Source organism: Oncorhynchus keta, chromosome 23, assembly GCF_023373465.1.
Source record: "Oncorhynchus keta strain PuntledgeMale-10-30-2019 chromosome 23, Oket_V2, whole genome shotgun sequence".
Lineage (NCBI taxonomy): Eukaryota > Metazoa > Chordata > Actinopteri > Salmoniformes > Salmonidae > Oncorhynchus > Oncorhynchus keta.
Window position 1 is genome coordinate 27,076,331 of NC_068443.1, and position 21,903 is coordinate 27,098,233.

The following is a 21,903-nucleotide window of genomic DNA, read 5'->3' on the forward strand; positions in this document are numbered from 1 at the left end:
TCCAGCTTTATTTTTACTGAACACTTATTTTTCTTTAAACTGCATTGTTGGTTAAGGGCTTGTAAGTAAGCGGTTCACTGTAAGGTCGACCTACATCTGTTGTATTTGGCACGTGTGACAAATACAATTGTATTTGATCAATTCCAGACTGGTCACTTGACCAGCAAGTAAAAAGAAGATCATCTACTGTATAAAAGAGGATGTATACATAGCCAAAACATCTGAACAACAATCTGAGTCTCCCCATTAGAAATGTGCATAATGTTTCACACATAACTGACTGCCACAGAGGCCTCGCTCTCATTCTTTCTTTGTTTCTCCCTTTCTCCTGTTTCTACCCTCTGGCAGGATATTTGACCCCTTTTTCAACACATTAGCCTTCCCTGCAGTCCAGATGGAGAAAATTAAGTTTCCATGTGAACTGGCCACAACTCCCAGCACACAGAAACTCAGCTGGATAAAAGGCTTGTATGGGAGAGGCTGGTTGCTCTGTGGCTGCATTTCCTCCTCTCCAAGTTTTATGTTACATGGCCAGTGACGATGCCACTCTCTAAATTTGAAGATTTTGACAGAAGGGAAGTCGGAGGAGTTTTTGCTTGGCTTCACACAATCCTTTAGTAGCCCAGGATATGGGTTGATTGATGATCTCTCCCTACTCTCAATCACTTATTCCATTCCTTGGGCTGATTTGCCTGCTCTTTCCATGGCCTTTTCATTACCCCTGGTGATATTTTTGCATTTCAAATCAAATGACATCTTATTTGTCACATGCTTGGTAAACAGCAGGTGTAGACTAACAGTGAAATGCTTACGGAAACTTCCCAACGTTGCAAAGAGAAAGAAGATAGCAAAACAATAGAAAAGTAACGATAACATGGCTATATACAAGGGGTACCGGTACCGTGTTAATGTGCGGAGGTATGAGATCATTGTGGTAGATGTGTACATATAGCTAGGACCGATTGTAAACAGTAGCAGCAGCATGACGAGTCAAAAAAAGGTTGTACAAAAAGGGGTCAATGCAGATCGTTAACAAAATAGATAGACGTAACTATTTAGCGGTCTTATGGCGTCGGGATAAAAGCTGTTCAGGGTCCTGTTGGTTCCAGACTTGGTACCTCGGTACTGATTGACATGCAGTAGCAGAGATAACAGTTTACGACTTGGGTGGCTGGAGTCTTTGACCATTTTTAGGGCTTTCCTCTGGAGCTTGGCCCCAGCGATGTTCCCGATCGTCCACATTACCTTCTGTAGCACCTTGCGGTTGGATGCCAAGCAGTTGCCATACCAACCTGTGATGCATGCTCTCAATGGTGCAGCTGTAGACATTTTTGCAGGATCCGAGGACCCATGACAAATCTTTTTAGAGTCGTTCCACCTCTAAAAGCACAAGAAAGAGGATTTCGACCCACACCATCCCAGATTGTTCTGAAAATGTTTCTGTGGTTAGGAACAGATAAGATTAGCATTCCGGCAATATATTATTTTTGTTGAAATATACATTTGATCTCTTAGAAATTAAGTTAAAAGTATTGCACCCAAATCGATCATTTTACATTTATAGGATTCCTATAAATATAGTACCTAACATCCGATTTCATCCAAACCTTTTTTGAAACAATGAGTAAGACATGTGGAATCCAAAGAAATGGTGAAAGGCCACCCACAGACGTCAATCCCACTCCAACAACCAGTATTAGCTCTGTAATAATCATCTCCAAGCTGGCCACAATAAGTCACATTGCAGCAGCAGCAGCTTGTGATAACAACTGTATAATATATACCTGCTGGAATGAGGACTAACAGGATAACTCACCACTGACGCATGATGGCTTCAATAGGAACTAACTTTTGCAGTCATTCTCCTTGACCCTGTGTTGTTGGTTTGAGCAGGGAACAGTGTATGTGTGTGGAAAGCTATTAGCTCCAATAAAACACGGATAAAAGGCGGAATGGTTAGTGACTGACGCACATGACACACCAGCGGGTATGAGCATGGGGCCCTCGGCGCCAGCCAGGGAATGGAGAGGAGGAGGAACCTAATCATTACCACTGGGCCCAACCTATCAATATGGTGGAAGCTAGAGATCAGTGATAGATCAGTGGAATGAATAAACCCATTATCTCCCTGTAGAACAAGCAGCATATTCTTCCACAAGTCAGGTCTGTGAAAGTGTGGGATCTGGGCTGATCAGTGTGTATTACTGATAAAGTCAAGCAATCAGAGGGTATTGCAGGGCAGGAGGCGGGCAACAAATGCAAAGGGGGCAAAGTCACATTGATTTTCAACATTTGAGAATGCACCGAACCAAAGGTAAATCATTGTTATGAAACCCCTACAGACAACACATGTTATATGAGAGGGGTGGAATGTGAATGGTGCTGTAGCTGGTTATCATCTGGTTCCAGTGTAAACATGAGAACAAGCAGCAGTAACTGGGGACTCGATCTGAATACATGTGGCACGAGAGGAAGAAGCATGGCTATACAGTCAGTCAGTCAGTCAGCATGGCTCTTCTTTACATGGTCTGTCCTCGGGGTCAGTCACTAAAGCTTATATAACACATTCCCACAACTTCACAGCAACATTGTGTTGGCCTAGCAACTATAGAGCCTGTGTATGTGTGCGTGTGTGCGTGTGCGTGTGTTCACCTTGCTTTATCAGAAGGAGCATTTTGTACTCTCCCCTGATTAATCCTTTTGCATACTTAAGCCCCCCCCCCCCCCTCCCCACCTCTCCCTTCCCCTGACCAAATTAATTTCTCTCCTTTGATAGAGACAGAAAGGGATTTTAATGGCTGTGCCCTTCAAACCTGAGAGTTCTAATAAGTGTGAAGAGAAGATCTGTTTGACTGATTTTCTTTAAGGCTTGCAGGCATGGAATTAATTGTCTTGATTAAATATTGTCTGTCTGAGCGATGAGAGACGGAGCAGAATTAGTGGTCCCTTTTTAAAAACTTGTATAGGTTCTGAGTAATATTTGACCTAGAATACAAAGACCACAATGAGAGTAACCACTCTTAAGACAAAGACCTTCAGAAATATCCACCTCATTCTCGAACGCTTTTATAACATGGAAACTATGCAACAACTTCCTCTGCACGCTCACATTGTCATAATTCATATGTGTGCCACTAGAAATCCCTGCATTTAGCATGTTTCTGTTATCTGATAGACCCTGAAAAAATAAACCATATTACTGGCCTGCTAAAGTGCCTGGACCTTGAAGGCTAAATTGACTATAAAAATAACCATAACTGATCCAAATGACTCCCCAATTAGGCAGGCTAGATGCAGTTATTTCTTTTTTTTATACTTTGTTTTTATTGTAGGAACACAAAGAAAGCACAAATAAAAGAACAAAAAAAGATGGCAGTTACAGTGCACTTCATACCTTCATCATCATATTAGTTACATTGACATCTTTGAATTAGACCTTTTCCAAGTACGAAACCCATTTTTCCCAGTATTCTTGACCTCTCTCCTGTTGAGTTCTTAAAGCAAAGGTCATACGCTCCATGTGGTGTATTTCTTCTACAATGTCGATCCATTGTGTCACTCTGGGAGGGTCTTTTTGAAGACATTTCCTAGTTATAAACTTTTTACTGGCTGCCAGTAGGACATTCAAGAGGTACTTTTCTCTATTGTGTAAGTTATCAGGTATTTCCATGTACAAAGAAATGAATGTTTGTTCTATGTCAAATCCCATTATTTTTTCCAATGTTAGATCTTATTTCTTCCCAGTAAGTTACGATTGCGGGGCAAGTGCAAAAGATATGAGAGTGGTCGCCCCTCAATAGACCGCATTCTCTCTAACAAGGGTGTAGTGAGCCAGTCTGTTTTGATTTCAGTTTAGGTGTTATGAAGAAACGTATAACATTCTTCCAACAGAATTCTCTCCATGACCTTGAGTTGGTGGAGCTTTGTTGAGTCTCTAATATGTTCAACCATGTTTCATCAGTTATTTCAATGTTAAAACCTCTTGGAACTTACCCATCCCGGATCCGGGAGAATTGTCATCAACTACACTAATTAGCATAGCACAACGGTCAAAAAAATATTACTAGAAAATATTCTTATTCATGAAATCACAAGTGAAATATAGTGAAACACAGCTTAGCCTTTTGTTAATCACCCTGTCATCTCAGATTTTGAAATGATGCTTTACAGCGAAAGCAAGACAAGCATTTGTGTAAGTTTATCGATAGCCTAGCTAGCAGCAGGAAGCTTGGTCACGAAAATCAGAAAAGCAATCAAATTAACCGTTTACCTTTGATGATCTTCGGATGTTTTCACTGACGAGACTCCCAGTTAGACAGCAAATGTTCCCTTTGTTCCAAAAATATGATTTTTATACCCAAAATACCTCTGGTTTGTTGGTCACGTTATGTTGAGAAATTCACCGGAAATAGTGGTCATGACAACGCCAAAAAACATTCCAAATTATATCCATAATATCGACAGAAACATGGCCAACGTTTTTTATAATCAATCCTCAAGGTGTTTTTCAATTATTTATTCAATAATATATCAACCAGGACAATTAGCTTTCCAGTAGGAGCGAGAGGAAAAATTACGACCTCTGTCTTTTACGCAGGAATCACGCTGAGAGCCCTCAGCTGGCCACTTACGCAATGTAGTAGTTTACGTATGTAGACACCTTAGGGAATACGTAGAAAAAGGAATCTGGTTGATATCCCTTCTAATGGCCAATAGGGGTGCATAGGAACACAACGGTTTCAAAATAAGAGGCACTACCTGATTGGATTTTCCTCAGGGTTTCGCCTGCAATATCAGTTCTGTTGTACTCACAGACAATATTTAGACAGTTTTGGAAACAGAGTGTTTTCTATCCTAAGCTGTCAATTATATGCATAATCTAGCATCTGGTCCTGAGAAATAGGCGGTTTACTTTGGGAACGTTATTTTTCCAAAATTAAAAATAGTGCCCCCTAGTTTCAAGAGGTTATTAAGTTCCTCCTCCCATTTCTTTTTTTGAATACCCAAGTAGAGATTTGAAATAGTTTTTTTTGTTACTCCAAGTTGTATGCGTTAGTGAATACTTGGATTAATTTGAGAGGTGCTCGAGGGTCAGTCACTTTTATCTCACTTAAGAAATAGTGTCGAACTTGTAGAGATCTGTAAAAATGTTGTTTATCCAAGCCATGTTTTTTTACTTAGGTCCTGGAAGTTATCTAGGTTCCCATTCCTTATAATTGTACCGAATGATGTGATGCCTTTCTGCGTCCATTGTTTAAACCTGCTGTCCTGAGTTGCAGGGATGAAGCTGGGGTCGTATGCGGGCCAACTCAGCAGTTTGAGCTCTCTGTCTAAATTATTTTGTTTATCTACCCTAAACCAGGTCTTCTGAGAGAAATTAATCCACTGATTTTGTCTATTGTATATTTAGTTTACCACACCCTCATTTCCCAAAACTGACTGTATGGGTATCTCTGTCAAAGTAGTCTTCCATTTGGATTCGTATTCTGAATTGCACCAACACACCAGAGGTCTCATTTGGGCTGACACATAATAATCTTTTACGTTTGGTAAGGCCATACCCCCACAGTTTATTGGTAACTGCAATGTTGTATATCTAGTTGTTGGTCTTTTACTGTTCCGGATAAACCTTGATATCCGTTTATCCCATTCCCTAAACTGTTTAGGTGGGATTTCTATGGGCAGTGATTGGAACAAATAAAGTAACCTTGGCAGGATGTTCATTTTGATGGTTTCAATTCTACTACTAAGATCTAAGGGAAGTGAATTCCACCTGTCTAGGTCATCATATATTTTCTTGTTAATGTGATCGTAATTCATGCAATAAAGTTTGGGTGTATCTTTTTGGATAAAAGCGTGTATCTTTTTGGATAAAAGTGTCTGCTAAATGCCATATATATATATATCTTTTGGTAGATATACTCCAAGATATATAATGGATGAAGAGGTCCAGGTGAAGTTATACCTACTCTTCAACTCTTCCTGCGGGGTATAATGATATACTAGGGCTTGGTTCTTGTGTACGTTAAGCACATACCCTGAATATGTTCCAAAAGGAATGCATCAATCTAGGTACACTTGAGCCTGGGTCTTTAAGGAATAACAGAACGTCATCAGCATACATGCATATCTTATGTTCACTGCCTCTTATTGTTATTCCCTCTAAGGTTGGGTCCTGTCTTATTGCCTGTGCTAATGGTTCGAGGTACAAGGAGAAGAGCGTGGGTGATTGCCTTGTCTTGCCCCTCGCTCTAATTTTATCGTTCGTGTCAAATGTCCATTCATCTTTATTCTAGCGGTCGGACATGAATACAGTGTTTTGATGCACTGTATCACTTCTTTGTTGAAACCAAATCTTTCCATAACTTGGAATAGGTAATCCCATCCCACTGAAACAAATTATTTTTCTGCGTCTAGGCTGATTAATGTTGCACTTGTCTTATTCTGAGTAATGTGGTCCATGACATGTAGTGTTCTCCTTATATTGTCCTGTGTCTGCCTATTTTGTATGTTCTCCATTCTTTTGGCTATTATTGATGCATATAGTTTATAATCGGTGTTAAGAATTGCGATAGGTCTATATGAACTGCATTCTTTCTTATCTTTACCCTCTTTTGGGATTACTGATATGATGGCCTCTCTCCATGACGGTGGGAGACCCCCCTCCCTCGGGGTCCAGTTAAAACAGGCCTTAAGTAGAGGTGCTAATTGTTCTCTGAAGGTCCTGAACCATTCTGAAGGGAAGCCATCAGTGCCTGGAGACTTGTTGACTTTTTGTTGAGATATTGCTTCATTAATTTCTTCTGTGGATATTTCTAAAGTTAGTCTATCATTTTGCTCTGTCCCAATTGACGGGAGATCAAGTGAGTTCAAAAAGTGCTCTATTGTCTGTGCATCTGCCTTCTCTGGTTGCTTGTACAGATTTGTGTAATATGATTCAAATGCATTCTGTATTTCAACTAATTTGCATGTGATCTTTTTTGTTTTGGGGTCTTTTATTTTGAAAATGGTATTCTGTGCTTGTTGTTTCATGAGTCTCCATGCTAGTAATTTGGTTTCCTTTAAGCCTGCTTCATAATATCATTGTTTCAGGAACCTAAGCTTTTTCTCTACTTCTTCTCTATAAATCTGGGTAATGTCCTGTTTTACCTTTTGAATCTCTCGTAATATAAGAGGGTCTTTGTATTGACTATGAGATCGCTCTAAGTTCCTTAGGGTTTCCTGTAATTTCAGCAGTTTCTGTGCTTTAATCTTTTTCTTGAGAGATGATGTGGCTATGATCTTCCCTCTAATAACCACCTTAGCTGCATCCCACAATATAGCAGGAGATACTTCCCCATTATCGTTATTCTCCATATAGATTCTGTCTTTAAATCAAATCAAATTTGATTTGTCACATACACATGGTTAGCAGATGTTAATGCGTGTGTAGCGAAATGCTTGTGCTTCTAGTCCCGACAATGCAGTAATAACCAACAAGTAATCTAGCTAACAATTCCAAAACTACTACCTTATAGACACAAGTGTAAGGGGATAAAGAATATGTACATAAAGATATGAATGAGTGATGGTACAAAGCGGCATAGGCAAGATACAGTAGATGGTATCGAGTACAGTATATACATATGAGATGAGTATGTAAACAAAGTGGCATAGTCAAAGTGGCTAGTGATACATGTATTACATAAAGATGCAGTAGATGATAGAGTACAGTATATACGCATACATATGAGATTAATAATGTAGGGTATGTAAACATTATATTAGGTAGCATTGTTTAAAGTGGCTAGTGATATATTTTACATCATTTCCCAACAATTCCCATTATTAAAGTGGCTGGAGTTGAGTCAGTGTGTTGGCGGCAGCCACTCAATGTTAGTGGTGGCTGTTTAACAGTCTGATGACCTTGAGATAGAAGCTGTTTTCAATCTCTCGGTCCCAGCTTTGATGCACCTGTACTGACCTCGCCTTATTGATTCCTTGAATGCTAGATCATTCAGCATGCTTGTATTAAGTCTCCATATAGTATTTCTTGGTTTGCTATCAAGGTGAAAAGTTAAGTAAACTCCATTATGATCTGATAAGTCGCTCTGCCTGATCCTACAATCCTTAAGCCTGTGTCTATCTGCACTGTACATAACAAAGTAGTCTAACCTGGAGTTTTCAGTGTGGCGGGCTGAGTAAAAAGTATATTCCTTATCGGTCTTGTGGGTGTCACGCCATACATCGAGCAGTCCTAGATCCTGCAGTATCCTATTGATCTTTTTGGCAACTAGGCTCATTTTCCTATTTTGGTTTGTGCTGTCCAATTTTGAGTTTAGAATTGTGTTAAAGTCCCCTCCACAGATAAGAGTGCCAGAGGTTTCTGTGGCAATTAAATCAAACACCTTCCTGTAGAATACCATTTCACTCCCTGGGGGTGCGTATACATTAAATAATGTAACTTCCTGTAGAAGACCATGTCACTCCCTGGGGGTGCGTATACATTAAATAATGTAACTTCCTGTAGAAGACCATGTCACTCCCTGGGGGTGCGTATACATTAAATAATGTAACTTCCTGTAGAAGACCATGTCACTCCCTGGGGGTGCGTATACATTAAATAATGTAACTTCCTGTAGAAGACCATGTCACTCCCTGGGGGTGCGTATACATTAAATAATGTAACTTCCTGTAGAAGACCATGTCACTCCCTGGGGGTGCGTATACATTAAATAATGTAACTTCCTGTAGAAGACCATGTCACTCCCTGGGGGTGCGTATACATTAAATAATGTAACTTCCTGTAGAAGACCATGTCACTCCCTGGGGGTGCGTATACATTAAATAATGTAACTTCCTTGTTATCCAGTTTACATTTAACAAGTATAAATCTACCCTAGTATTTTATTTCTGACATAAACTCTAAATTAACTGAATTTGGGATCAAGATTGCAACTCCCCTTCTACCCATTTTGTAAGAAAAAAAAAAGTGTTCCTATATCCCATTTTCTTGAGTTCCTCATGTTCAGGTGTGGATAAGTGAGTTTCCTGCCAGAATAGTATGTTACCTCTCTCCCGTTTCATCTTTGCTATGACCTTACTTCTCTTGATGTCACTCCCCAGTCCGTTTACATTGAGACTTATTACCTTACTTCTCGATGTCATGTCACATTGAGACTGATGACCCATGTCCGTTTACATTGACACTGATGACCTGAGACTGATGACCTTACTTCTCTTGATGTCACTCCCCAGTCCGTTTACATTGAGACGTATTACCTTAAATTCCCCATGATGCATCGATATAAATACATTTTAAAAAAACTGTGCACCATATCTGCCTGCTTTTCATGAGCCTAAAAATGAACGACAAATCAAGAACGATAATAAAGTAAACCAAAGTGGGAAAATACTTTGGTATTTGGACTCCCATGTCAGAGGACTGTCTCTTGCCTCTGGGGTTTGAGGAGATGAGCCAGTCCGCAGGACGGGCCCCTCGCTCAGATATGAAAATGTGTGACGTAGTCACAAACAAGACCTGGTGGAACTGAAAATAATAAGGGCGCCTACTTTGTCGCTTATACACATCGGTTAATTACAAGTGAAACTATATTGGTCATGGTTGCATATCTTGAATCCTCCCCTTGATATGCCCTTCTGTCGCCCCGTTGTCAATGTGTCATTAATCCTTAGCTAATATACAGTGGTGCAAAAAAGTATTTCACGCCGTGGGGTCAAAATGATCACAAGAACGGTGAGCAAAAATCCCAGAACCACACGGGGGGACCTAGTGAATGACCTGCAGAGAGCTGGGACCAAAGTAACAAAGCCTACCATCAGTAACACACTAAGCCGCTAGGGACTCAAATCCTGCAGTGCCAGACGTGTCCCCCTGCTTAAGCCAGTACATGTCCAGGCCCATCTGAAGTTTGCTAGAGAGCATTTAGATGATCCAAAAGAAGATTGGGAGAATGTCACATAGTCAGTTGAAACCAAAATATAACTTTTTGGTAAAAACTAAACTCGTCGTGTTTGGAGGACAACGAATGCTGAGTTATCTCCAAAGAACATCATACCTACTGTGAAGCATGCGGGTGGAAACATCATGCTTTGGGGCTGTTTTTCTGCAAAGGGACCAGGACGACTGATCCGTGTAAAGGAAAGAATGAATGGGGCCATGTATCGTGAGATTTTAAGTGAAAACCTCCTTCCATCAGCAAGGGCATTGAAGATGAAACGTGGCTGGGTCTTTCAGCATGACAATGATCCAAAGTACACCGCCCGGGCAACGAAGGAGTGGCTTCGTAAGAAGCATTTCAAAGTCCTGGAGTGGCCTAGCTAGTCTCCAGATCTCGACCCCATAGAAAATCTTTGGAGGGAGTTGAAAGTCCGTGTTGCCCAGCATCAGCCCCAAAACATCACTGCTCTAGAGGAGATCTGCATGGAGGAATGGGCCAAAATACCAGCAACAGTGTGTGAAAACCCTGTGAAGACTTTTTACCTCTGTCGTTGCAAACATAGGGTATATAACAAGGTATTGAGATAAACTTTTGTTATTGACCAAATACTAAATTACAGGCCTCTAATCTTTTTAAGTGGGTGAACTTGCACAATTGGTGGCTGACTAAATACGTTTTTGCCCCACTGTATATGTTATTAACGTGACACTACTTAGTGTGTTCGTAAAGAACACATGCTTTTGGCTACTCACCCTTGTTCAGCATTAATAGAGGAAAATAGGGGATATATTTTACCTATTGTAATGTCAACCATAACAACCCAAAGTCTTAACAGCTCGCGGTAACTATTCATTCTGTTAAATCCGATTCAGTGTCTCTCTCGGATGTGAACGTCCTCTCGCCGAGATGGTTTCCCTCTTCCTCCACGACCCTGCTTGTCAACAACGATCCATGGGAGAGCTTGCTCGAGTCTTTTACCGCTGGTGATGTCGCCCTTCTCCTGGCGGTATACTCCACTGGGAAGCCCCTTGACTTCAGGTCCTCAGCTGCCTCGTCTGCATGCTCGTATGTAACCGGGCCATTTTCCAGAAATACCCGCCTTTTTGCCGGGTATGGTGTTTGGAAGCGAATACCCTTCTCTTTAAGTGCTTTCTTAATGGGGCTGTATTCTTTCCTTCTTTTCAGTATCTCTCCCACGTAGTCATGATCAAAGAACACTCGTTGGCCTTGGAAGTTAACAGGCTTTTTCCAGGTTGCATGTAAGACTTTCACTTTAACTGAGACTTTTAGGAACCGTACTGGAGTCCGGGGACTGGAGCTGACATAACGAAATCACAGGTAGCCTATCTGATCATTTTTTCCCCCCACCTTGTAAATTAACACAATATATTCTCTTTATAAATGGATGGGTTAATGGGCATATGCTTCTAACTTACATGGAACCCAAACCGGCTGTGCGCGTGCACCATCGGGCATAAATATATTTTGTCCCCCCACACCAAACGTGATCACAACACGCAGGTTAAAATATCAAATCAAACTCTGAACCACTTATATTAATTTGGGGACAGGTCAAAATACATTAAAAATGTATGGCAATTTAGCTAGTTAGCTTGCACTTGCTAGCTAATTTGTCCTATTTAGCTAGCTTGCTGATGCTAGCTAATTTGTCCTGGGATATAAACATTGAGTTGTTATTTTACCTGAAATGCACAAGGTCCTCTACTCCGCCAATTAATCCACACATAAAACGGTCAACTGAATCGTTTCTAGTCATCTCTCTTCCTTCCAAGCTTTTTCTTCTCCTGACTTTATATTGCAATTGGCAACTTTCATAAATTAGGTGCTATGTAGTTATTTCGGCATGAAACAAAACAGGATGTTTGAGCGGTTATTCAAATTAGCCTAGATCACTGCAGTTTACTAGTCTTGCTAACAACCGCCTCGCTGTGTGGTCACGTGGGTTGCGAGTCAGCCAGGCTAGCAGGTTACAGCCTATAGACAATACTCACTTGTTAACAATAACACATTTCTCATTGCAGTGTGTTTTTGTAGCCCAGGTAGAAATAATAATTTGCTCATCTAAAAATGTAGGCCTAGGGCTAATCAATAGTGGACAGAGCCAGAACTAAATGAGTTGGGAGAGTTGATTTCTATAAGCAGGTCCGTTTTTTCCCCACAGGACCACGCATGCGCGTGCATGAATTTAACATTTTAAATTATACTCCACATACATTATCTTCACATATTTCAGATGCTTTTTCCTGACAGATGCAACTCAGTAATCAACTAGGCCTATTACCACGTGCGTTGCCCATAAAGCTGGCTTGACAAATAGGCATATTCAGTTGTGATTTGAAACAATCCACAGCTAGTTTTTTTTACATTTTTTAAATACGCTAAATGGTGCTCTGTGGCCAAGTCAAACTCTCTGGTAAAGTATTTTGAAGGATTTTAGTAAGTAATTATTATATACATTTTGGCAAAACATCAATACACTATAGGGGAAGCCAGCATCCGAACAGTGCATTGTTCACCCGCCAACTTTCCTTTTTAATTTGCAAGTGTCTGAAACCAGAGATCTGTATATAATGATAAGGTGATCATGTCTCCTCCCTAACAACGTGAGTCGTTGGTCCAAAGTCGAGAATGCAGGCGACAAGGTTAGGTCTGCATATTAGAAACGCATTGTGCTTATTCAGAGCAGATTTTGGCAAAAGTGGGTTCTCTCACTTCGTTTCTTCCTCTCTGCTGAAACTGGAGGGCAAAACAGCACCCCTTTGTCTTACTATAAGTGGCCCATGTATCTGATGCTGTCTGGTCAGAAAAGGTATGACATGACATACTCTTTTTGCCCAGACAGCATCAGATACAATACATGGTCTACACCAGTGGAGGCTGAGAAAGGGAGCACAGCTCATAATGGTTGGAGCAGAGGGAATGGAATGGCATCAAACATATGGAAACCATGTTTATTGTGTTTGATACCATTCCACTTATACCAATCCAGCCATTACCACAACCCTGTCCTCCCCAATTCAGGTGCCACCAACCTCCTGTGGTCTACACATACTGAGACAGAGGGGCACTGTTTCGCTCACTTGGATGCTTAAATCTGAGATTGATTAATCTTTGTCGGCATGCGTCTCGGTCAAATAAATAAATATTTCTATATTTATTTGGACGGGCAAGGGGTTCCGGTAGGGCGGGCCAGGCCCCCTGGGGCCCGCCCATAATGCCGGCCCTGATAGTGGAGCAGACTTGCTCTTGCCGATTGCTGAATGTAAAACAGGCCTACAGAAAATGAACTGTCATGGAAAGTTTAGGAGAGAAAGTGCATTGATTGGTGTGATCACTTTTGGCCAGTTATGATAACATTGTTTTACTGATGCATTGCCATTTGCAAACAGTTGAACAGGACAGACAGAGAGATGAGCACAGTAAAACAAGACCCAAAGGACTTGACAACCATTAGAAAAATGGAAATCACTTGCAAACCATTTGAGCAACGAGGCAATATTGACATGCTGTAAAATATGTGCAGGTGAAACGGCGTCATCTAAATACAAGTTACTATATTATTTTTCATTTGGCCTACACATGTACATTGAAGTAGCCTATTATTATCAGTTGTCAATATGACAAAAAAACACACTGAATGGACTTGTTACCACTTTATTAATAGGCAGCATGCAGTAGGATATGTTGATCAGATGATTGCAATAGTGGAAAAAGTATACTTGAGTAAAAGTAAAGATACCATGATAGAAAATGACTCAAGTAAAAGTGAGTCACCCAGTAAAATACTACTTGAGTACAAATCTAAAAGTATTTTGTTTTAAATATACTTAAGTATCAGAAGTAAGTGTAAATCATTTCAAATTCCTTATATAAAGCAAACCAGAGGGCATAATTATAATTATTATTTTTACGAATAGCAGGGGCACGCTCCAACAGTCAGACATAATTTACAAAGCATGTGTTAAGTGAGTCCGCCAGATCAGAGGCAGTAGGGATGACTTGGGATGTTATCACGATAAGTGTGTAAATTAGACAATTTTCCTGTCCTGCTAAGCATCCAAAATGTAACGAGTACTTTTGGGTGTCAGGGAAAAGGTATGGAGTAAAGTACATCATTTTTTTAGGGATGTGGTGAAGTAACAGTAAACGTTATCAAAAATGCAATTAGTAAAGTACAGATACGCCCCCAAAAACGACTTAAATCAAATCAAATTTTATTTGTCACATGCGCTGAATACATTGGATGGCCTATATAAGTAGTACTTTCAAGTATTTTTTACTTAAGTACTATGCTCTATAAATTGACTCCTAATAATTTACTCCAGCATCTTGAGGCAAGTTTGCCACCGGCGGGCTGCAGTAGGGAAGTAAAAGTGGAAGTCGAATCCATCACTTCTATTGTTTGGCTGTCCCATAGCAACATTTGAAAATGAGGTGGATAAGGCTAACTATGAGTAGTGACATGAGGAGCAACAAATTAATATCTGCCTCAAATCGAGCCAAGAAAATCAAGCCAAGAAACAACCTCCAAACTCACTTGAGTTTGGGAAAACATACAGTAAGGGTACAAAAATAAAAAGATGGGGTCTGCATCAAAAACAAATAGCCTAAGTAAAGTCCATTAGCAGATGCACAGATTTACTAACGATACATATCCATTTTATAATGTAGACTAGACACTATGGGTTAGTCATTAGTGAATGGGTAGTTTTCATTTTGTAGTAGGGAAGTAGAAGAGCCCAAATGTAACAGAATGAGAGGAGAGAGACAGACAGTTAAACAGCCGTCTACCCACAGCATTAACATGGCATCATCTAGTATAAACAACTTATTTTACCATGTGTCATTTCTAACGAAACCCCCAAAACACACAAAAATGCCTTCCACAATACAGGTGTTACAAATGAGATGCCAAGATGGAAAAACAAAAAGACATGATCGTACTCGGCCCGCACCCTGCCACACAAAAATCCAAGAGGTGGGTGACTCCTGTTTGAGTCATGGCTGAGGTACATCATCGATGACTAGGAATGGACCTGGCTGAGCTCAATCACTTCCTTTTACTTACACTTTAGTCATCTAGCAGAAACTCTTATCCAGAGCGATTTACAGGAGCAGTTAGGATTAAGCGCCTTGCTCAAGGGCACATACAGATTCAAACCCAACAGGCCCAACAGTCTTAACCGCTAGGCTTTCTGTCACCCTTAAACCCTCTCTTCATAGCAGAAGCCCCACATGACTTGAACCCCCCCAAACATTGTCACAGGAATCTCAAGAGCTAAATTGCATAATCCAGCATAAGCATGGCTTCGTCTCTAGTGGAAGTCGGTGAAGCTTCAAAGAGGGGGACCTATTACGGCTTTATGAAACAACGTGGTGAGGTAGAGAGAGGACCATGTTTATAACAATCCCCCCCACCACACACACAGACCCTCCTCCTCCCCATTCTGTGAACAAGGGCTTTTTCTACAGCTGGGTAACAAAGCATGACCCAATAATCCTGAAGCCTGACTCAAAGCTGGAACCTCCTCTCTGAGGACTTTATAGGATTCTGCCTGGTGATGAGGAGACTGCTAGGCATGTGTGGGGGATTATACACAAACACACAACCAGCTTTGATTATTCTAATTATGACTAAAGCCCTGAGTAGATTATGAGCACAGGCTAATATGTGCAATGTGATGAGTTCACATGCAATACGGGACTTTAGAGTTAAGCACACCAGACAAAGTCATATATCTGGGCCAAACTGGTATTCTTGTCTTTCAACTGATTACACAGTTATACTAATTAATTTCAAAAATCCAAACACTGAATTTATTTATGAGCCACTGCACTGTCCTGACTGCAGATGAGTTTGCCCCCATCGACACAAAAAGCGCTGACTAAGGACTTTTGGGCTTACTGTTGCGGCATGTGAATTACAATTCTGGTGAAAAGAAGTGGTGGGCCCATCCAGACATGAGGCAATGGAGAGAGAGAGAGAGAGAGAGAGAGAGAGAGAGAGAGCTAGCAACAGGCCTGCTCCTGTCCTGTTCTGACAGTTGGCTAAATGTCTCAAGGCAGGTAACAAGGTTTTGGATGACTAGGAGTGGAATGTTCTGTCTGAACTATCAAACAAGCAAGGAAGACATGCCAGTCGTTGAATCTAGACTCATTGAGTATACCAAAAGGTAGAACATAAACGGGCTGCATTCCCAAAGATGACATGTTCCTGGGTTTCTCCAACGCTTCATATAAGCTGTTCGTTTGTAAACATCCCATCTGCTTTGCAGGCCTGGAGCACCAGGCAGAACCCTCTAAATTAAAAATCACGTGCCAGGAGACCCACAGCATGGTTAAGATACAGGGAGCTGGTTAGTTCTGGCAGTCACAGAGAGCAAGTGGAAAACTATCCTAAATATTTTGAAGGCACAAGCAACCCTCATCTGTAGCTGGTTTTATACCATAGGAATGTATGCACTTTGTAGAAAGGCTTGGTGGTGTAAACAAAGTTAATGTACCATAGTCTTTTTTAGACAAATATAAGAATGTAGAGACAAGATGCACAAAACAAATGGCAGAAAAATATTTCATTTCTACTTTATATAAATCTCAGGGACCCATATGTGAACATTTACCCGCTTTCCATTTTGCTCATAAAAAGGTAAACACGGCCTGTATTGACCCGGAAGGAAAATACATTATTTACGGCTAACTCTGGTAAGTGTCTCTTTTGAGGCACATTATAGCCTATATTTCAAGGGACAACTCAGACTCCACTGTGCTGAGGTTGGTTGTTTTTTCCATACTCAGCCACACATTGCCATAGCGAAATCACTTGAGTTCACAAATTGACTGTCTCTCGTCGGACACATATCTGCATAATTCATGTGGATTTTATATTTCTACATGCTATCATATTTCCTTATGCCTTACTGAACTTTGGGATTTATCATCATGTTTTTAGAATATAATATGGTGTGCGTTTATTATTTTCAAGTAATATTGTACAGAAACAATATGAAATCAAAACATTTCCACATAGGCCAATAGCCCAGTCTTTGCTGTAACCTATAACAACGTGTTCTAGGCCTATTCCGTTGCCAGTTGTCGGGATGTGTAAACCCATATGTTTATCTGTCTCTTCGCCCTAAACAAAAGTTAATCAAACCCTCCATTGGTTTAGATAATGAGGATTTCATAAGTCTAACATTTTATGGAGGCAGACGCATGAATAAAACAATATTTCGTTGGAGAGAGGAGCCGCTGAGTTGTCCCTTGGTCGAAAATAACCCTCGGTGGTGGCTATTTTGCAGTGATCGCATTGGAAATGCGAGACGGATATTGATAATCTCAACTGGAAAGCTATTGTGTAGCAGAGGAGCTACCCCGAGACACATTTTCCCAGCACTAATATGATTTGGTACAATTTAAGGCATCCGGATCTATTTTAATACTTCTATACTTGCGTTCGATGCTTGGTTAACATTGCAAAAAAAATGTCCATACTAGATTGGATACGAGTCCTTTGTCTTGTCCAACTAGCAAATAAACAAAAGATATAGGATTTGGATCAAAGCGGCTTATGTTGGTTTAATTATAATAAGATAACCAATAACCGCCTTTGTCTAACACAAACTACCCTTTATCTATCAAAAAGACAATCGAGTTGTAAAATAATAAAAATTTAAAACTGACTAATGGAGATCCATTTTATTCGCGTGTGTGTAGATCCCCTCAGCGGCCAGTCCGGCGCACGGAAAGCGAAGCCTTCGATACTGTAGCCCCAGACGACGGAAAAAAAGTGCTAAATGTTGCCAACACATAGCTGGGTCGGATCAATCGACTCAACGTAATGTGAAGCGAGTCAGTGCTATATTGAGGCTATGGAAATTATACTTTTCTCAGTTCGTGTGGTTAAAACCAGTCACATTTTAACAAACGGCTACAATAAAGGCTCCTCAACTGACAGCCCTTTAATTTATTAACAGCTAAACTGATACAGACCAACGTATCCTGCTTTCTACTGAAACAGAGTAGCCTAGCCAGACATCTGAATTTGCAAATCGAATGTAGATCATTCTGTTCACTTAATTTGAACCGGACCAAATTAATATTGGCGTATGCTAAAATTGCATCAACATAGACCAGGTTTTCAATACTTTTGTTTGTATGGAAAAACTTATAATTCCTAGAAGCCATCCGACCCTTCCTTGACCGAGTTAGCGGGTACAGATTAATGTGAAAAGCTTTAAGAGGAGGGACAAGGGCAAAGTGCTGCTTTTGTTCCACTTACCGACTTGTAAGACATTTTCCACACAACCAGTCTCCAAAAGCCGTATGCCTCGGCGGAAAGGCAGTCCATCTCCGGTGCCCGCTGCCCCAGCGGCAGCCGTCGTATTGGTAACCCCTCCAGGGACAGACCCGGATCCAGCGGGAGCTACTGTGCCCACCGCCGGACCCTCTTCGCCTGCGACGCGGCACTGAAACGACGAATACATACATATTTCCCTTTCGTTTCTCGGAAAGGACCAGTAGACTATACGGCGCTGTACGGGTTCTGGGATCCGCTCGAAGCGCTCCTCCACCCTCTCAAAGGCCCATTTCTCCGCTACAGCCTTCGCGGCACAGTCCAACAGAGATTCCGGGCAGCGAAACCGAGAGTTCGGAAAACCCGGACCAGGCCCCGGACCAGGCCCTCGGGGAGCCGGGCGCAAGCACGGTCGCTTGCTGGGCGGGGGTAAAGATAGATGAAGTGGCGGCTGAGGCGGTAGCTCTCCACGTCCCTCCGCCATGACGTCCAGATAAACACTGAGAACAGACGACCAGCTTCAGAATTGCACAAATGAGACACTGCACAACCAGGGAGGAGGGAGTGGGGTTGAGGGGGTGTATACGTCACCACCAATAACAAACACTCCCCAATCGCGTTACTGCACTGACAACGCGCCACCGCTACTGGCCTCTTGGCGTGTGTGTGTGTGTGTGTGTGTGTGTGTGTGTGTGTGTGTGTGTGTGTGTGTGTGCGTGCGTGCGTGCGTGCGTGCGTGTGTGCAGTGCCGCCTCTAGCCTTCTGGGGGCCCTAGGCGAGATTCTATAATTTATTCCATGGTGAGAAAGTTTTAAAGCTAATTTCCTGCAATTCTACACATTTTGCCATGATTTATGCCATGTTCATATGATATCTGTTTGAGAGTGACTACAAAAGCAATGGGGGCCCCCTGGAGGTTTAGGGCCCCTGAGCACATGCGGTTGGTAATTTGGTAATGAATAGGCCTACTACAAGATTTAGATAGCTGGCTAGACTACCTAACCTAGCAATTTAAAATAATTAGCTGACATTTGCTAATTGGGTGACTAGCATAACAACTGGACAACTGCTGATGCACTAGCAAATTCCGAACTTGCACCCTGTGTATTTATACTTTTCTAACTCTCATCAGTAAACTGACACTCTGACTGAGTTCATAAACCGGACGCAGCGCGTAGTCTGCCTGTTGGTTTGGTTGGTGTATAGGAAGAGGCGGCTCTGTGTGTGTAGTCTGCAACAAGACAGACACATCATGCTCACCTCAACTTCAACCGTAGCCTATACATTCAAATTATGAATGACAACCAAAATAACCACATTAGTGTCCAATAAATCCTAAAGAATGTTTTGAAATAAACATGACATTATGGCAATAAAATGAACACATCCAAGTAGTGAAAACTTCCCTCCAGTAAATCCCTGCCTCTGCTGTATAGACCTATTTTACTAATACGGATCTTTCTTTTAGATGTATTACAAGCACTGACTTGCAAATCAAATTTACACAATTTACTTGTAGAATAAATGTCAATGTTTCCAATGCAGCAAATACATATCCTCAGAGTACTCACTGGGTGTCAGATCTGGTGAATTGACAGGTGAATTGACAGGCCATATGCCAGGACTGAGAAGAGGACATATATTCAAACATTTAAATTCATTAAATAATATCAATAATAATATTCACCAAGATACAGTGCATTTGAAAAGTGTTCAGACCCCTTCACTGTTTCCACATTTAGTTACTTTACAGCTTTATTCTAAAATTGATTCAATCGTTTTTTTCCCCCTTCATCAATCTACACACAATACCCCATAATGACAAAGCAAAAACAGAATATAACAACAACAAAAAATGAAATATAACATTTACATTAAGTATTCACAGACCCTTTACTCAGTACTTTGTTGAAGCACCTTTGGCAATGATTACAGCCTCAAGTCTTCTTGGGTATGACTCTACAAGCTTGGCACAAATGTATTTGGGGAGTTTCTCCCATTTTTCTCTGCAGGTTGGATGGGGAGCATCGCTGCACAGCTATTTTTACGTCTCTCCAGAGATGTTTGATCGGGTTCAAGTCCGAGCTCTGGCTGGAGGGCTGGAGCTCTGGCTGGACCACTCAAGGACAATCAGAGACTTGTCCTAAAGCCACTCCTGTATTGTCTTGGCTGTGTATTTAGGGTCGTTGTCCTGTTGGAAGATGAACCTTCGCCCTTGTCTGAAGTCCTGAGTGCTTTGGAGCAGGTTGTCATCAAGGATCTCTCTGTACTTTGCTCCGTTCATCTTTCCCTTGACACCTGACTAGTCTCCCAGTCCCTGCCACTGAAAAACATCCCCACAGCATGATGCTACCACCACCATGCATCACTGTAGGGATGGTGCCAGGTTTCCTCCAGACGTGACGCTTGGCATTCAGGCCAAAGAGTTCAATCTTGGTTTCATCATACCAGAGAGTCCTTTAGGTGCCTTCTGGCAAACTCCCAAGGGGGCTATCATGTGTCTTTTACTGAGGAGTGGCTTCCGTAGGGCCACTCTACCATAAAGGCCTGATTGATGGAGTGCTGCAGAGATGGTTGTCCTTCTGGAAGGTTCCCCCTTTATCTCCACAGAGGAACTCTGGAGCTCTGTCAGAGTGACCATCAGGTTGTTGGTCACATCTCTGACCAATGCCCGATTGCTCAGTTTGGCCAGGCAGCCAGCTCTAGGAAGAGTCTTGGTGGTTCCAAACCTTTTCCATTTAAGAATGACAGATGCCACTGTGTTCTTGGGGACCTTCAATGCTACATAATTCTTTTGGTACACTTCCCCAGATCTGTGCCTCAACACAATCCTGTGTCGGCGGTCTACAAACAATTCCTTCGACCTTATGGCTGGGTTTTTGCTCTGACCTGCACTGTCAACTCTGGGGCCTTATATAGAATTTGTGGAGTGGTTGAAAAACGAGTTTTAATGACTCCAACCTAAGTGTACATAAACTTCCGACTTCAACTGTAGACAGGTGTGTGCCTTTCCAAATCATGTCCAATCAATTGAATTTACCACGGGTGGACTCAAATCAAGTTGTAGAAACATCACAAGGATGATCAATGGAAACAGAATGCACTTGAGCTCAATTTAGAGTCTCATATCAAAGGGTCTGAATACTTATGGAAATAAGATAAACATTTCTAAAACCCTGTTTTCGCTTTGTCATTATGGGGTATTGTGTCTAGATTGATTAGTGAAAACAAATATTGAATACACGTTACAGCCTTTAGAATAAGGGGAAAAAGTGAAGGGGTCTGAATACCTTCTGAATGCACCGTATGTAAAATATTCATATTGTATATACAACTGGCACATTATAGTCAATACCGTATGTGGCGTGAGTAACTGCCAATGTAAAAAATAACCTACAGTATGTAGTCTAAAACCTCTTTAGCAGACTAATACACGGATCATTTAGGACGACCTCTTGTGCACTCTTTTCTTCGAAAATGTAATGGGTGGGTGTTGGTGGCAGGGAAGTCAGGCGCAGGAGAATCGAACTTGGTATAAACGGAGCAGTTTAATCAGTGCTTCACAAAACTCCAAAAGAAAAATGACAAAATAATAAAAAGTGGGTACAAAACCTGTCGCACATAAACATACAATCAAACAATCTCCGA

General features: G+C 41.4%; 1 protein-coding gene across 5 annotated transcripts in view; it reads right to left on the reverse strand.

The window, feature by feature from the left end:
* The window catches only part of LOC118402534 (zinc finger SWIM domain-containing protein 5-like), a 69,553-nt gene extending 50,724 nt beyond the window's left edge, over positions 1-18,829 (reverse strand). For 3 of the 5 annotated variants that reach the window (XM_052476953.1, XM_052476951.1, XM_052476952.1), the window contains exon 1: positions 18,241-18,828. In XM_052476953.1, coding sequence (XP_052332913.1) covers positions 18,241-18,739 — 499 coding nt within the window. In that variant the 5' untranslated portion in view covers positions 18,740-18,828. Of the gene's footprint in view, positions 1-18,240 lie in introns of all 5 variants that reach the window. The other 2 variants (XM_052476954.1, XM_052476950.1) reach the window with 1 other exon arrangement.
* Between the last annotated feature and the right edge of the window lie 3,074 nt (positions 18,830-21,903).